This window comes from Pseudopipra pipra, chromosome 2 (genome assembly GCF_036250125.1).
Source record: "Pseudopipra pipra isolate bDixPip1 chromosome 2, bDixPip1.hap1, whole genome shotgun sequence".
Taxonomy (NCBI): Eukaryota; Metazoa; Chordata; class Aves; order Passeriformes; family Pipridae; genus Pseudopipra; species Pseudopipra pipra.
The window spans coordinates 31,262,291-31,280,267 of record NC_087550.1 but is presented as its reverse complement, the minus strand read 5'-3'; the positions used below and the strand labels follow the sequence as shown (position 1 = coordinate 31,280,267).

The 17,977-nt window shown below is 43.9% G+C and overlaps 2 protein-coding genes across 4 annotated transcripts in view; one reads left to right on the top strand and one right to left on the bottom strand.

Moving 5' to 3' along the window:
• The window catches only part of USP35 (ubiquitin specific peptidase 35), a 28,695-nt gene extending 23,636 nt beyond the window's left edge, over positions 1-5,059 (bottom strand). The window contains exon 1 of one of the 2 annotated variants that reach the window (XM_064644878.1): positions 4,140-5,059. The gene's annotated coding sequence lies outside the window, so the exon portion shown is untranslated. Of the gene's footprint in view, positions 1-3,475; positions 3,589-4,139 lie in introns of those variants that run through there. The other variant, XM_064644877.1, reaches the window with a different exon arrangement.
• KCTD21 (potassium channel tetramerization domain containing 21) lies at positions 3,594-17,589 on the top strand. Of its 2 annotated transcripts, none has more exons than XM_064644885.1 (2): positions 3,594-3,683; positions 11,830-17,589. In XM_064644885.1, exon 2 carries the CDS (start codon positions 11,860-11,862, stop codon positions 12,640-12,642), a length of 783 nt encoding a protein of 260 aa, XP_064500955.1. In that variant the 5' UTR covers positions 3,594-3,683; positions 11,830-11,859; the 3' UTR covers positions 12,643-17,589. The 2 variants fall into 2 exon arrangements, with proteins under 2 accessions (XP_064500955.1, XP_064500954.1); XM_064644884.1 differs by lacking the exon at positions 3,594-3,683 and adding an exon at positions 5,364-5,580.
• The last annotated feature ends 388 nt before the right edge of the window (positions 17,590-17,977 follow it).

The window sequence follows — 17,977 nt, the reverse complement described above, 5'->3', positions numbered from 1 at the left end:
TGAGATTCTACCCATCTGCAGTCATAACAGGGAAAAATTGTAAGCACAGAAGCCTAGCTGAATTTTTTGCATGTAATTATAATCTGCCCTTCTAAATTCACCTTCTCTTTTCAAGGAGATCATATATTCTTTACTTCCTGTCCCAAACTGCTTTCCAGTGACAGATTGCACTTGTGTTGTGTGCCTCCTACTCACTGGAGTTAATTATTTTTGGCTGACAAGGCTCTTCATGCTTTCCTGTCCTCGGAATCTGAACCACCCTTTAGTACAGCACCAACAGAGATTCCCCTTCGCCACAGGTGATAGCAGATTTGGAGCAGGAGGTTGTCCCCATGCTCTGCAGAACCTTCCACCCTGCACAGCAGCCTTCTGTTCTCTCCAGAGAGTGGACTGTTGGCATTTTGCATGGTTTTGTAGTACATCAGGAGCTCCACCTTGGGAACAACGAGTTTCTCTCCTGTGGCCACACACTTTCCTAAGGAGTCTCAAAACAGTAATTAACCAGGAGATATCTATTTGCAATTAGCCTAAATTTACTATATAGTAGTCCCTCCCTTCATTGAAATTTGTTGATGCTCTAGATGCACAGACCACTGTGGACCCTTTTCCTTTCTTCCGCAGTACTACATATTTCATTGTTCTTTTTTCCTCTGAAACATTATAAAGATGTTTTGCCACATCATACAATTCTATCAGCCATCTCCAAGTGACAACAGTGCTGGGCAGGCTGCCCTGTCTCAACCCATCTATCTTACCCACCCTACCCTGCTCTCTTATTCCTCCGGTGCTGCTTCTTTGATCCCTTTGATGCAGATAGACCCCCCACTCCTCTCTTGCTCTGTGTTTTTTGCTGTTAGGCACTCAGTCATCAAATTAAAAAAAGTCTTTGGCTGGATGTCAAAGTGATCAGTGCTATACCAAATAAAGCCTAAGGCTCTAACATTTCATCCTCTCTTTCTCCAGACTCCTCCTTCCAGCTCCATTTCTCCCCTCCAGTCAACAGCCACATACACACACCTCTAGTACCAACTAGTATCCTTTTCTAATAAAGCATCTCAAAACCATCACTAGTGTATTATCAGCCATCCTGGCATGGATACAGAAAGTAAGACACAAGGAATTAAAATGCTCTCTCCCGTTGTCTTCAAAACCAGCAGCAGAGAAAGGCACATGAGGCAGGGCTTGCTCTAACCACCAGCCTAGCAGTGACAAACTGCTGGCTCTATGGCTAAGCCCGGCAACAACCCCAGATAAAAATAACCCACCCCACTTGCTTTTAATTCTCTGAATATATTTGGCACTGGAAGCTCAAAAGCTTTGTCCTGTCCACACTAGATAAGTTTTTCCCAGTTTCTCTTCCGCACACTCCCCAGATGAAGGTATCTTCCTTTTTTACCCCCGAATGATTTCTGCTCTTCTCCTTGACCAGAGCTCTCAGCCAGGGCTGTGCTACCCTACTTCCATAGGGCTTTATACTAAGAGTGCCCAGATCCTGCACTGACCTTCAGGCCAACGTCCTTTCTACCATCATCCCTGGAGACTCTATATGTATCTACTCTGGAAAGCTGCTTGTTTTCTTGAAGGTATTTATAGCATTAATAGCCCTCTTCTTTCTTCAGGTTTCTGTTTGCTTTTGTCTCTATATAGAAATTAAAACCCTGGATACAACCCAAGGAAAAACCACGTCCTGTTCACCAAAGCATACTGGACTGAGCGTGGATACTGCCGACGCTGGCTGGGGTTCATCAGACACTGCCTTACTGCTTGCAGATACAGAGATCTCCACTTTTTTGGTGGTGCCTTCAGGAAAACTGGGATATGATGCCCACTTAAGACCTCAGTTTCCCTCCAGCCCCCAACATCTTTGGCTTTGCATCAGCCAAGTTCAGAAACCAGGAATGCAAAGTGAGACCATGGCAAACTTTGCAGACTCCATCACAAGGATGCCCAAGGCATTTTGAGCGTCCTCCCCAGGGGAAAGCTCAGCTACATTCTTTCAGCCTCTTTTCAGCATGCAGTTGAAATTTCTCTGCCACCAGATACAGCAGGGTATAGTTGAGTTCCCAAAGCATTTTGAAAACCTCAAAGCAGTGGTAAATATTCCAACATCTGTTTTTATCCTTCAGTAACACCAGCAAAGTCTAAGCCAGGACAGATTTAACCTGAAACAGGGTTGAATCTCAACTAATCTGAATTTGACCACTTTTAGAGTCTTTTGGCTCCCTATGGGATGGGAACATCCCTGGGTGTCTCTCTCCAGGTCAGCTTGTCTGGAGAAAACCTGAACCCATCTTGACCAGTTTCTTATAACAAGATGGTGCCTTGTAAACAGGTTTGCAAAGCCCTGCAGGCACCAGAGGAATGCACGCACACCCACTTCCCAGTGTTGTTCCTCTACTTCTCCCTCCAACAGAGCAGCCTGAGTCCTAAAAAGTCAAATCCTCAAGCATCCCTCCTCCACCATTCCTTCTGCATCCTGATCACAGAGCATCCCTCTCTCTGAGCATCTATCCGGGAATCCTGAAACCTGGGCCTCTCTCCTGAACCCCTCCCTACAAGCATCCCTCTCTTGAGCATCCTTCCTGCACCTCGACCTTCTGAGCAGCTCTTATTCCAACCATCTCTCCGGCATACCTCCCTCCAAGCTCTCTTCTACATCCCAAACCCCAAGCATCACTCCGAGTATCCCTCCCAAGCATCTCTACTGCTCCCCTTCTTCTGAGTATCCCTCCCTCGGAGCATTCCAGTTCCAAAGAACTCCATTCTGACCCCCAAGCACCCTTTAATCACAGCGTCTTCCTGCATCCCTTAAACAAGCTCCTGCATCCTCACTGCCCAAGCATTCCTGCCTCTAAGCATCCGTCCTCAACTCTTTCCTCCAAGCATCCCTCCAGCATCCCAACACCCAAGCATCCCAACTCCTGAGCATCCCGACCCCCAAGCATGCCTCCTGCACCTCTTTTCCCCAAGTACCCTTACTGCACCCCTTCCCCTGAGCAGCCCGTCTGCATCTCTCACTTCAAGCATCCCTCCTGCACCCCTCATTCCAAGCATTCCTCCTGCATTCCTTCCCCTGAGCACCCTTCCTATACTCTTCACCCTGAGTATCACTACTGAATCCCTCATCCCGAGCATCCCTCACCCTTCACATACCTCTCATCCTGAGCATCCCTCCAGCACCCCTTTTCCTGACTACCCCTCCTACACCCCTTCCCCTGAGCACCCTTTCTACACCATTCACCCCGAGTATCCCTCCTGCATCCCTCATCCCAATCATCCCTCCTGCACCTCTTTCCCCGACTATCCCTCCAGCATCCCTTCCCCTGAGCATCCCTCCTGCATCCTGAGCCCAGATCACCCCTCCTGCACCACTTGCCCAGAGCCCTTTCCCCCCGTCCCCCTCCTTCCGACCACCCCAACCCCCGACCGCCCCCCCCTTCTGCACCCCTTTCCTTTCCCCCCCTCCCCGCGTTACCTCCGGCCGGGACCGGGATGCGGCGTGACCGGCTGCGAGCCGCAGTCCCGGAGCAGCGCTGGGCAGGGCCGGAGAGGCGGCGAACTACATCTCCCAGCGGGCCGGGCCGGGCCGTGCCGAGCCGTGCCGGGAGCGCCGCGCCCCCACTTCCTCCGCCTCCCTGCGCCTCCCTGCGAGCGGCGGAGCTCGGCGGCTGGAGGGGGCGCAGGTGGGTCCCCGGCCGGGCTGGGGGGCGTGGGGAGGGCCGGGGGCACCCCCAGCGGAACTCCCCCAGGTGGAGAGACTGAGGCACGGGGAACAAGCGGGTACCGGCGGCCGGGAGCCGCGCTGCTGGTCCGCTGTGGGATGCGGGAAGGATGGGTGAGCCCCCTCTGAGCAGGGGGAGGTACGGGGTATTTTTTTAGTACTGTAAGCTAATTTAATAGTGTGAGCGCCTGGCTGTGTTAGGTGAGCCGTACCTAAGGTTGCCCTTAACAGGGTCGGGCTCAGCGCCACTCTGCAAACTTTGCATTCCCCCACCCCCTTCCAATGAAAGATCTCCGAAATTTAAGGATTCACAGCACATCCTGTATGCCCACACCCGGGACATGCTGCCAGCTGGGTCTGGCTGGTCAATGGCCATGAGCTGTACCCTGCAGAGGGTCTAATTCTGGATGGTACCTACCTTGTTACTGTGATTTCTGAGTGGGATTTGCTATCGTGCAGCTGCATCCGTGCTGGGAATTAGCTGCCCTTTCACTGCAGGGATGCTCTGGAAGTGATGGTGTCAGTGGGATATGGGGTGGAAACTGGATTGCTGAACCACTCTATGTGTGAATCAAGCACTATGCAGGTGGTGGGCTACCACATGTGCAGATGAAGTGGTCCAGGAAGGGAATAAAGTGGTCCATGAAGGAAATAAAAAGTATCTGGATGATACTCCAGGGGTGCCAAGTGATACTTATGTGGATGCCTGGACAGGACTTTGAAAAACATTGCAAATCTTTGCCAGAACTGGCATTAAATTGGTATATTGGACTGGGTATCATCTTGGAAGGAAAAGTGATGCTCCCCGCTGCCATGAGACCCCAGACAGGCTCCCTCCTGGCTGCCGGTGGCACTGCCCTCCTGACAGTCTGCACTGCCCACCCAGCAGCCCCTGAGCCTACCGGTGTCGAAGGTCACACCAGGAGACTGCCGAGCACTGCAGCACTTTGACTTTTATTCTTCAAACCTCGCTGCAGCCGCATCTCTCTGGCTCCGCACTCCCTCTCCCCCTCCATCTTGTTGTCAGCCGGTTCTCCTTCAGCAGCACTTAACTTTCATTTCGTTCTCTTCCTCCCCGCTGTTCACTGCTGATTTTGTTCCTCTTCTCTCAGGAGGAACCTGACCTTTGTTTTATATCGCTCCTTGCTCTTACTAACTGGTCACCAGCTCTATTTTCCTACCCCTGCCTCCCTACCCTCTCCTCTTTTTGCTTAAATTCAGCAGCTGCAGAGACCCTACAGACAGCCTTCTGCATTAGGCTGCATCCCTAAGCAGGCAGCTCAGGAGATGCTCAAGGGCATCGAGGTGCAGGTCTGGGAAGGGGTGAACACACGGCATCATCACACCCACAGCAAACCAGAGTTGTTGTGGAACTCCCGGTCACGCTTTCCCATTCTTCATGCGTCTCATTGCCAGAGCAGAGTTTCTGTGTCTAAAGAAGCACGGCCAGAAAATTAAATGTAAAGAAATATAATTAACTGGCTGCGCTCCGAAGGTGGATTGTCAGCGTGTCTATGGCCAGGTACTGCAGCCGCCGGCAGATGGATACCAATCCTATCGTACAGGGAGAAAGGAAGGGTGACCCGTCGTTTCCTGCCTCACGCCTGCTGGGAATTTGAGTCCCCTCCCAGAGCTGGTCACAGTGTCCCCCGTGCCAGCTTCGGGGTGAGCGGCCTTTCCCCAAACGCCTGCTGGAAATTTCCAGAGACATCACAGCAGTCCCGAAACAAAAAGCTGCTGTGCCTCCCCGCAGGCGCTGCATTTTGGGATCTATTGCTCCTGGCAGACACGCCGTGCTCTGCTTCACCGACCGAATTTTAAGCTTCTAAATGCTGCATTATTGGAGGGGTTGATATTAAGTAAGTGTCCAAAATCAGGTGGGTCCGTCCTGCAGCGATGGGAAAACGTGGGGTTTCCTCTGTAAGATTACTGTAAATAAGCATACAGGCTACAGAAACCATTGCAAATGTTTAACCTTCTGTAGCTGAGGATGAGCTAAGTATATGTGCATCAGGCATACGTGAAGGGAGGGTTAGTCTATGCTTGCAATGGATTTTGTCCAAAATTCTCCCTGAAGTTCAGCTCTCATTGACACCTACTGTCTGCTGAAAGCTAGTAAGTGGTCAATTGAAGTGTTTATTTTTTTTATCCTCTAAATATTTTTGTTTGTTTGTTTCTCCCCCCCCCCCTTTAGTTCTTTGATTATTATTTTTATCTTGTCTTTCATGGAGTTTCTTCTAGACTTCAAACTGCCTGGTCTGCAGCCCCATGACACAGTTGGGCATGAGCTCAGAGCTGAGGATCTGGATTTCCTCCACAAAATCGTCCCCTTGAGAAGGGACAAGGCACAAAACTGCTCTGCAGGTGGAGTCACAGCAAGTGCCATGGGGCTGGCTGTGCCCAGATGTGGAGTTCTCAACTTCATTACTGTTTGGGTTTTTTTTGGCAAGGCTTGAATGTTTTGTAGAAACTGGAATTCTTACCTCAAACCAAAACACGTGTTTCAGTAAAACACAGTGGAGCGAAGGGATACATGCTGAGTGTAGGGAAAATGGGGCATGACCTAGAGCAGAACAAGCATTGTGCAAGAGGAACCATCCTTGCCTGATTATGTGTTCACCATTAATATGCTCTAATGGAGCAGACTGGAGCCCCATCCTGCAGCAACCATCTTTTGCTGAATCCCATTTAGAGTTTCCAGCAGCCATTACAGGTGCCCAGCTGTTTCTTTTCTCATACCTCCTTTTGAGCTGAAATCAATCCTGCTCCTTCTAAGGCAGAATTACTTCCTATAAAGCATTACCTAATCCGTCTCTTGTAACATTTATCTACTTGATGTGGCTTTCACCAGCTCTCTTGGGCAATACTCAAAAAGCCAGAGAGGTTTTTAGTCTGGCTGCTCTTCCTGATGCTTAGCAGAAATGGTCCCTGGTTTGCTTTAATTTTATTGCCACTTAGGCATTCTTCATTGTGCCAGCCTAAATAATTAATATCTTTTTTTTTTCCTTTTTGCTGTGTATGTTTTTTGTGGTTCATTTTTACTCCTCAACTATTTATACGGAAGCTGCACATATTTCACTGTCTTAAATACAGGTTTTCAAAGTTTTGGTTGTGGAGGGATATTTTTACAGGTGAGCTACTGAAGCCTACACTATAAAATTAACCAGCAGTGCAATATATAATATACATAAACTTCTGAGGCACTGGTGCACTGGACAGAGAACCTAATGCTGCCCTATCCCTGGAAGTGTTCAAAGCCAGGTTGGATGGGGCTCTGAGCAACCTGGTCTAGTGGAAAGTGTTCACGACCATGGCAGGGGCGTTGGAATGAGATGATCTTTAAGGTCCCTTCCAAACCAGGCCATTCTATGATTCTGCGATTCTATGAAATTAAAACCATTAGAAATAATGACTGTGTAAACAGTCATGTATCACTACATCTGGCAGCAAAAGACCCTATTGGTGTCACAGCAGATGTTAACTTGTATTTCAGGGGATGCTACAACTTCTAATGCCTTTAATGTCATGTGTAAGGGCTTCAGAGGCCATAAGAAGCCTGTGGGATGGACTTTGGAAACCTTAACAACTCATCATGATCACCTCCTACCAAATTACAGATTGTTCTTGCTTTGTTGCTCTGTGTTTATTTAATCTCATTAATTAAATCCTCTGAATGACAGTAGGATGCCTGTTAACTGCATCTTGGGCATTGCCTCTGAAATCTGAAAGGACTGATTAATCCTTCTTCCCCAACGTTTGTAAAGTGAAATCTGTGTTTGCAGTCAATTTCTTTTCCCAATAAAAATCCTGTTATAAATTGTCTTCAGATAGATAGATAGATAGATATAGATATAGATACATATATCTTTTGGCAACCATATAAACATATCTATAACTTTAGACTTTACAGTAAACTGCATTTTTTGGCTAAAAAGGATAGACTACAGCTGTATACATTTTTCAAAGTGGTTAAATATGCAATATTTGTGCCATTTGTTTACATTTTACTTATGTTGGCAAATCATGACTGAGGCTTCTTTTTTGGATGATTACTTGTACACTTGTGGGTTTTTGCCAAGTTGGGTGAAACAGGCACTCAGTTAAATTATGTATACAGAATTTTATTTATTAGCTAATTAAAGCACTCTTAAATGTGATGAATACAGGAGAAGAAAAATAAGCTTATCCAAAGCTGTTCTACATTCAAAATGGTTAGGCAAATGAAGTGGTGTGATAATGATGGTTCTAAATACATGAAGGCATCAGTAAGTGAAATCACAGAGATTTTGTCATTTGACATACTTTCATACCTTCCCTCTGTGTCAACCCCCATTACTCTCCCAGGTTCAAACCAGTTATTTGCTGAACTAAACTTGTGGGGTAGACGGTTGTTACAGAAATTTTCTCTATGCAGGTGTTGAGGATGCTCCTGTGAGTAAAACCCAAGTTAAAATTTACAAGCCCTGATCTGTTGAAATGCTCAGATGCTCACAGACAGCTTCTATTCAGCAGTTTGACTTTTTCATAAAGTTAACCACTGCTAGTTAAGCACAAAATAAATCTTATGTTCTTTGGCCAAATTCACATCTTCAGCTCTCAGATTAGATCTCTAGCTGATCTAATTTGAATTAATTTTAAGTGCTACTTGAGGAGGGGCTACACAAAAGACTTTACTATAAATCTCTGCTTCCAAGAACCATAACCCAATTTGTACTTGTCCTTAGTGACTGCAGGTTGTAGAATCATACTGTTACAGAATGGTTTGGGTTGGATGGGACCTTAAAGATCATCTGGTGCTAACCTGCCTGCAGTGCCCGGAAGGCACGGACACCTTCCATTAGACTGGGTAGCCTCCCACATCCAAGATCAGATGCTCTTGGTACCTCCTCTTTGTGGAAATGCCACCAAGCAGATGTGATTTCCATGCTGCATTCTTGGACAATCTTTATATTGTATTAGCAAAGTACCTAGGCTTGATAAACCAGGGTAGGGACTGCAAATGCTGGTTGGATGAGCAAAGAGAGAAAACTGACAACTCATTTCATTTTAATTTTTAGAAGTTTATGAAAAACATTTTTTCATAAAAAAGTTTGTATGAAGAAAAGCAGCAAGGACTGACTTTATTTCCCCAGCTACTGTCAAGTATGTTGGTTGCTCAATGCACTAAGTCCAGGTTGATGATAAATCCAGTAGACACAGGGGTGCTCATCTGTGCTGAAGTTTCAGGTCTTTCTAAGGTTCCCAGACTATCAGATTCATCTTTGTACTGTGAAGATATAAACCTCTAAGTAATGGGATGAATTAGGCAAAAGCAGATGATTAGGAATGACAGCTGGGGAATAGTTATCCTGCAGCCTTATCCATGGGCCAGATGTTTGCGTCATAAATGTTTGAAATTTAATCTAGTGCAGGGGCAGTGGGGAGGTTCAAAATAAAAGCAGGCTGGTGTCCTAGGAGACTGAAATCCAGCCTGTCTGCAGACTGTAAAACAGCCATAAGCAGAATAGGCTGGCCAGGGCACGTGTCTGAGCAGTGCCCAGAAGTGGGAGAGGAGCAGAGCCACTATGCTGAGGGAGTAATGCCATGTCTACCAAGTTCTGTGCTACTACACCCAGAACTTTTCCAACACCGGAGCTTAAAGCTTGGGCAGATTTCTGATGCTATTGCTGGCAGCATAGATATGGTCTTCAGCTTTGAAGAGCTCATGTTACTGCCACATTTTGTTGGCAGCCTCCCTTTTGGACTGCTGATAAAGAAAACAGTTACAAGAGATTTTAATATTATCTGTTCAGATTCGATTGAGCTGTCTGCTTCTCATTCAGGCTATTAGCCAGTGAGGCTTTGGATCACAGTAAACCTAGGGTGGATGATGAGTTTGAAATGAAAATCTGTATCTTTGGACCATATGGTGGTCTTTAGGTTGTGACTCTTGACCATGGGATTTGCCAAGTGAAGCCTTGTCAGAGACACATCAAAGAAAACATCTCACTCCGCATCTGGCTAAGGCTGGCCGAGAGCATGAGAAACCAGCCCTCATGGTGTAGATAAACAGGTTTGGGCTCAAAAATCTGAAAGCTTCACCTATGAAGAAAGAACAGAAAAACTGAGGTTGTTTAATCTAAAGCAGCCTGAGGAGCAGCAAAGATTAGAAGCAATGAATGTGGTCTATGGAGTCACTGTCAGTCCTGCTTCTACAGGCTGTGTGATTTGCAGGGAGGTGTAGGGAAGCTTCTGTTTGATGAATCGTGATAAAAAGTAAAACCCATTTCATTTTTTGGAAATGCCTGATTGTGCTTGTAGCAATGCTTTTACAGACATATTGCAAGCCCTTAGGGGAAAAAATACATGGCAGCCACTTGTGCTACAGAATTAGATCAGTTAAAGCCTCCACGTGATCAGGTTTAAACAGCTCTTGACTCTAAATTGGCTAGAAGTCTTCAAGAGTGGGAAGAATGCTGAGACTACAGTGCTATGGGGGGCTTAGCACTGGAACAAGTAGTTTTTTCTGGAGTATATTTGACTGAGGTTAGTCACAAAGAGGGTCTTTGGTCATGGGTGTACACGGGGTGTTGTGTTGGTCTGTACATGCATCTTTATTTGCCAGTTTGTCGGATACGTGGGACTAAGGGATACACAGGCAAAGCACTCTGGATTTAGAGATCTGCATCTTTCCATTACTGTGCACTGGGATATAGGCTGTGTGCCAAGGGCTAAAGAACAAAGTGGAATGTTAGTCTTAAACTAGAAGTGCAATACAGGTTCTCATTTGACCTTTAATTAGCTGCCCTAGGTTGGATCAGTTTTTCTTAGCAAAATATGCTGCTGTCTAGAGACGTATTTGTTTTAGGATGCCATTAACACTACTATTTCGATTTTAGCAGCCATAAAAATTGATATTTCAGCACAAGATGACCTTCTTCCTATCTGTATTTTGCTGTGATTCCAGAGCTGATAATAATGTGTAGTGTCTATGATTATTTCATGACTAGTTAGGAAAATGCCTGCACTTCAGTTTAATTTTAAGGGAGCTGCTTGGCAGCTTTCTGTTGAATAACTGTAGTTGCTATAGCAAGAGCTACTTCCTGCCTCTGCAAGCAAACACTGGTGAGTTTCTTGCTGAACTGTTGATTGGTTTGGATTCAGCAAACAAGGGAAAAAAGATTTGCAGTTCCTCACATAGCAGGAATTATGGCCCACCTGTGCAAGACAGCTGAGCTGATCTGCCATGTAGAGGGCTACATAGCTCCTTTCTCTTTCCTTGCCCCAGCCCTGGCATTGGTCTGGTTCCAAGATATAGCTGAAACATATGCTGAATAGAAAATGTTGGGTTTTCTCCTTAAAGTGGCTCACTGTGGGATCAGACAAGTGCCAGAGATGGCATAAGGGAGGAGGACTGTATGGTGGAGGGCCGAGGGAGGTCATGTCCCTTCCTAAGGCAATGATGCTTAACTGCACCTTAAAATCGCATCCTCAGTTTGTCTCAGCTGATTGCAGAGGAGCCATGTGGAAACAACATCAACTGGGATATGGCCCAAATTAATCAGAAAATGTTTTCTAGGGTAAAACACATTGGAAGGAGGAAGCCTGGTGGGTTATTTTACTGTCGTGCGCTTATGGCAGCAACTGCTCACTGTGTCAGGGAATTCTGCTTTAATCATATCCTCAGACACTATGGATGATGTTGGGATGTGTCCAGATCTTGTCCTGTCCTTTTTTGTCCCCTCTAAATTCTGTATTCCTGAGGGAAATGGGATCATATGAGCCTAGGACACAACTCTTGCTTTGAAGTCAGCCACCACTGTAGGCATTGATGGGAGAGATTTCACTTTTAGCATGATTATAAAGTTTTGGAAGACATATGTTCCTGGCACTAAACTGAACTAACGAAGTCCTGTTCAAATCTGTTAGGAGAAAAAACATCCTTATGCTTGTTCTCAAGATACAACCTCCAAAAGTAATTCCCTATTTCTAATATCTGTGATGAATTCTTGCCATGTGGTTACCTTCATATATTTAGGACTCCTTATCTCTGTAGTTTAACCTTTCAAAAAGGTCAGTGCAACTAAATGTGTTGTGTTGGATTTTTTTTTTAATTTTTTTTTTTTTAGAGTTAGTCCCAGCATCGTGACTTTTCCATCATGTCAGAACCTATCACGCTCAATGTTGGAGGAAAACTCTATACCACCTCTCTGTCCACTCTGACTAGCTTTCCAGACTCCATGCTGGGGGCCATGTTTAGTGGGAAGATACCAACCAAGAAGGACAGCCAAGGCAATTGCTTTATTGACAGAGATGGCAAAATCTTCCGCTATATCTTGAACTTCCTACGAACTTCTCACTTGGACCTCCCCGAAGACTTTCAGGAAATGGGCTTACTTCGACGGGAGGTGGACTTTTATCAAATTCAGCCGCTGATTGAGGCCTTGCAGGAAAAGGAAGTAGAGCTTTCTAAAGCAGAGAAAAATGCCATGCTCAACATCACCCTTGATCAGAAGACCCAAACCGTTCACTTCACTGTCCGAGAAGCACCCCAGATTTACAGCCTGTCTTCCTCCAACATGGAAGTGTTTAGTGCTCATATCTTCTCTACATCATGCCTGTTCCTGAAGCTTCTGGGTTCCAAACTTTACTATTGCTTCAACGGAAACCTTTCTTCAATATCCAGCTACCTGCAGGACCCCAACCACTTGACCTTAGATTGGGTGGCAAGTGTGGAAGGCCTTCCTGAAGAGGAGTACACCAGGCAGAACTTGAAGAGACTCTGGGTGGTACCAGATAATAAGCAAATCAATAGCTTCCAGGTGTTTGTGGAAGAAGTGCTGAAAATAGCCATGAGTGATGGTTTCTGCATAGATTCTTCTCATCCACATACTTCAGATTTCATGAATAATAAGATTATTCGCCTAATTCGGTATAAGTAGGAATGGCTGTTTATTGCGGTGCAGGAAGCATGGAGATAACACAGGTTTAGTGTTTCCTTTTAAAACACACTTACAGCCTAATTCAGAATCATGCTTATCTGGATTAAGAGTCACTAACAAGGAGATGATTTTCCTTTAATGTACTTACCAATACGACCTTTCAGAATATGTCCATATTCTAGATGGAAGCAATATTGTCTAGCACCTGAATTAAGGACTGGTTCTGTCTCTGCTGCCCCCTCTGACCTGCTGTACAGTTGTGGGGAAAATCACCAAACTTCTCTCCTTTCTACTTTTCCCAGTCAGAAAATGGAAGTGATCCCTAGCCTATGTTGCAAGGGGATGTGAGGGTTCAGTAATCAAGGTTTGGAATGTATCTGGAGAACAGATGTGGTGAAAGATGCCATGGAGCTGCAGTGCAGCAGACAGCCCTAGGACCGAATTTTCCATGTCTTGTTGTATCACCTGTGTGGAGCATCCAAGAAGCTTGATTGAATCCACAGATAAGAAGCCTCCCACGTGCACTCAATACAGCTGTAAAGGATGGTGCAAACTGCAAATGAGTAAGGGATCCCATCTCCCTGGGTTCAACAAAGGACTTCTCTCACCATCTGAAGTTGCCTTGTGTTTTTTTTCTGAACCCTGTGAGGAAGCCCCTGCTTTATTCTGCTTTCGGGGAAGCCATGTTGGAATAATGTGACAGGCATGGATAACAACCAAGGAAGCCATAGAAGAGAGAATGGTGTTCTTACAAACAAAGAAGATTAAACTTTTACATTCCAAAGGCATCCAAGACAACTAGTCCTTTTCTTTCTCTTGTAGTGTTAATATTTGTCTGGAGGATGCTGCTGAAACTTTCTGAGATGAAGATTTTGGGGCAGAGGCCCCCAAATGTCTTCTAAGCATTTGAGCCTCTTCTGGCCTTCTTTTGGGCACATCTCCCTTCAACAGTGCCTGGAGCACATCACATGCTTTCTGGATAGGATGGATTCCATTTGAAAAGACAACATTCTCATTAGGTTACACCTAGTATTTTTCATTACAAAAACAGAGGCTCACTTTTCCTATTCTAGTACATTGAGCCTTTTTTTTTTAACATCCGTGTGAAATGGTCAGGTCACTAAATAGCAGTTTCCTCACTTGCTTGGCTTCAGTGTCAGGTTGCCATAGGTAAGGCAGTGGGAATCCAGAGGTAATGACAATGGTCACCTACACACCTGGTCTGTGCTGTAATGAAGATTATAATTCAGTAGCTGCATATTGTCTCTAAACATCATTTGTGCCACATTCAAAATGGTTCTTTCTCAGCTAATTATGTTTAAAAGTATCTTAACTGTATGTCCCTAGCCAGATGGCCATGAGTACATTAGAGACCCTCTGGAACATTTTCTGGTGTCTTTAATGAGATAAAAGGGAAAATGCAATAACCAAGTTTTGCATTTAGAATTTTAGCACTTCCAAAGGTTCTTAGCACAGGGCTGCAAAGCTCTGTATTACTCATGTTCTTGTTTCCCAAAACAACTAGTCTGTCATTACATTAAGCTGACCTGTGAACAAGCATAAAGAAGCTCTTTTTCTTGTGAAAAACAGTGAGATCAGTGTATTTCTACTGTCCCAAGCTGTAACTGCATGAACAACACAAATCAGCATGCTGTTGGGAAAAATGCACATTCTGCAGCTCTTGTCAGCCTGTTACAGACCACTGCCCTTTGTCTGACCTGGTGCTAAACCAGCATGATATACGTGGGACCATGTTGCTGGGCTTGAAGCCCTCAGAACCATTAAACCTGGCAAATACTGTGAATTTTAAGGACTGCAGACAGGATTTTGTGGCCAGATTCTGGCTTGAGTCACCGTATTTATCTAGCTTTAGTTGCATAAGGAAGAACTTTTTTTCCCCCTCATCCGTGTCCTGAATTATAAAGCATGTGTTTGCCACTCAGCTGGACATTCACAGAGATGACTGTGCTGTTAATGTGATTATGATCTGTAAAATGAACCCTCCTTGATCAAATCTATGCCTTGAAACAGATACGCCTTTGCTGAATTTATGATAACATAGCTTTTGGGGACCGTTGACAGTATTTCTTTTTAACCCACATCCTTGAGAGTAGATTTTAAATGATCTTTAACAGGAGTTCTTCTATGTCATGACTAAAGTAATACTCACCTGTAGGAATTTGTTTCCTGTCAGCTTGAGTATTATGAAAGGTAAGAGCAGTGGGCATAAATCTCATTTGGAGGTGGTGGGGGGGAAGTCTGATCTACACCCTTTAGAGCTCTGGATCAGTACTACTCCATTCTGTTTCAGCAAAATAAAAATATTGCCTGGGGGAGTTGAATCATTACTGCATTTTCTGGTGAAAGGTGAATAAGTCTGTAAAAGGAGAGAACTGAACTCAGATCTTCACCTGGAGTGCTTTAAGCCATTAGTCTCTTATGCAAAAGATGGATGACTTGAATACACACTTATTCGTACTCATGTGACTAAATCAGGAAAAGGCAGAGCTGGCCACAAATCTGTCATTTATTCATACATAGAGAGATGCAAAATATCTCTCTTCTTTATGTAGATGCAAAATTTCCAACCAGTATAAAGACATGAGTGAAGCCAAGCTTCGGGAGGAACAGAAAAACTCAAGGTACCTCTAAATTGCTAAGCTCAATAAACATCTTTATGTATGCTGTACTATTTTGAATGCCACGGCCATTCTGTGTGCTAATGGAGCACTGGAAATAGGAGTGAGTGAATCAATGGTGATTGCAGGCAAACATATGTTCTGTGCAGTTGCTATTTCAAACTATATGCTAAGCTAAATCTATAGCTGCTCCCGAATTTTGCAGTCTGTGAGTTACGTTATAATGACTGTTTATAGGAATGTTCTCTCTCCAAAGCATTTGTTTGCATTTTATCTGGATAGCTGGTTTTTGTTTACCTTCCTTTTCTGAGCCCTAGAGGCGTAACTTGCTTTTGTTTACCAGTGAACAGCACTGATAATGTTTCTTCTCAAGAGTTTTCCTGAATTACAGAGAAGCAAATATGCACAAAGCCATTTTAAGTGCAGCACAACCCCATCACTAGTCATGAAATGCACTTAGCATTTATTAGCAGTAACATCTAAAAATTATTTCACTGTTGAGTGGAATATTCATTCTCAGAACAAATAGGTGGTGTTTTTTCCTGAAAAGGATCTAGTGACTTTTTTCCCCTTAAAGCTTGAAGGGTGTTTCCTTCTACATCTTGGTGCATAACTCCTGGTTCTGCCATATGCCTGTCTCTGTCAACACCTTTGTGTACAAAATGAGGCCAAGTCCTGCAATTTTTTTTAAATGGTCTCACTTTTTCGGTGGTTTGGTTTGTATTTTTGGTTTTTTTAATGGCTACTGAATAGAGCATTCAGTCGTGTTAGAGCAGAAAGATACCAGAGTTAGGGCAGATGATAAACAAGTTGTTAGTTGTGGTCTAATGTCATTTTCAGGCCTGGACATGTGCATAGCAGTGGTATTTCTTATATTACAGAATTATTCTGAAACATCTTAATGGAGTCCAGAAAGAAACACTTGTGGATTTCTGTATGTGTTTTTAGGCTCGGTAGCTCTTAAATATCTTAAATATCTAACAATGTCCAGTTATAATCAAGGGACTGAAACTATACATAAATATTAAGACATACTTAAATTAAGACTATACATAAATATTAAGACATACTCCTCACTGTTAAGAGTCAGAAGGAGTTAGTGGGAGGAGTGATTGTTGCTGCAGTTGATGGTGAGGAAACAAATAGTTGTAGAAATTTAGATCTCAAAGAATTCACACGTTAACAAGAAATCCAGGATTTAGTAGGGAGAGTATAGAAAATCTTGATGTGTTCAGGAAAAAAAAACCCAGCAAGATAACAATAGAGACAAAAATTTTGCTGCAAGAGGCTATAATTAGAATGATTCACTGGTCCTTTCCAGTTTTAATCTCCTATTATGCACCTTAAATATGCCAAGAGTTATGCTAGTAACTTCTCAGGAGCAGGCAGCTTTGCTTCAAATTGCATGTACTTCAAATCACCAAACATTTGCACTGCTGTACTTACCATATTATAGCTGGGTTGTTGCGTATTAACTGCTGCTTGAGTTCACTTGCAGTAAACACCTGCAATCAATCAGATTTATTCCCATTCTAGGAGAGGCTGGTGGAGTCCATATGTAAGGTTGATGGGAGTGATAAATACTGCCTTCAGCCATGGAAGGAACATACTGAGGAAAGTAAATCTAGGATCTTCTGACACTTCACAGATAAATGGAGAAGTTATGAAGAAGATTCCTTTGGGGAGTTTTATTTTCACGCCATCCCATTGAATTTGGTGTCACTGCTCAGAATTTCATTACATTTTGAAATATTTAAGTGCCATTCTGCATCCACACATTGATGGACACAAACATGCAGGGTACAAGCAGTGCTAATATATGGCCCTCACAGTAAAAGTCTTGTATGTGAATTAGTACAAGCAGTCATACAGATATTCTGTTCAAGAAGGGTGGGACGAAGCATAAATATCCAGATCAGGGTCTCAGATTCACTTAGGAATAACACAAGGAATGTCTTCCATATGAATTCAGAAAAAAAATAAGGAGCTATAGGGGAGGGCTATATCTAATAATTCCTTTTCTCCTCCTTCTCTTGGCATTCCCCTCACTATTTCCTTGCTCTAACTCCTAACTGTAGGATTTTCCCATTGATCAGAATTTGGGCCCCAGTTCACTAAAAGCCATGCTTTGGAATCAGTAGTATTTGAAAAGTGTCAGAAGTTGGTCTTTCTTTCTGTCCACTTTTATAGAGAGCCTGAGGGCTATCACATTAAAAATCTGATTGTATTTCTCTGCCTGTAACTCTTTTGTGAACTGTTACTAATGTGTATTTTAGAAAACAGTAAATAAAATATGAATGAAGCAGGAGATGCTCTGCCTGACATATATTTCTTGAGAAAAAAGCATGCAGTGAAGTTTGCTGAATCGGTAGCTTTTCCTTTCTCTAATGATTTTACGTAGTGCATCATTGCAATGCTTACCTCGACCTCTCCGTGGCTGAGAATTGTAGGAAGCTCCCCAAAAATTAAAGCAGTTGTAGAAAACTTGGATGAACAAGCCTTCAGAAATAATCAAAACCATTTTAAAAGCATTAGCTCATTTATGTTTCAAACGTTTATAAACAGAGAATTCGTTTTTCCAGTGAAAACCCTTTTTAAACCCTAATGCTTTTGGATTAGTCTCTAGTCCCTGAGTTTGAGCAAACCATAATATATTGCTGCTGTACAGGAAAATACAAGTTGAAGATATTATCTTT

Excerpts from the sequence above, each read along its gene's own strand:
- KCTD21 (XM_064644885.1), top strand. The coding sequence starts at position 11,860 with ATGTCAGAACCTATCACGCTCAATGTTGGAGGAAAACTCTATACCACC.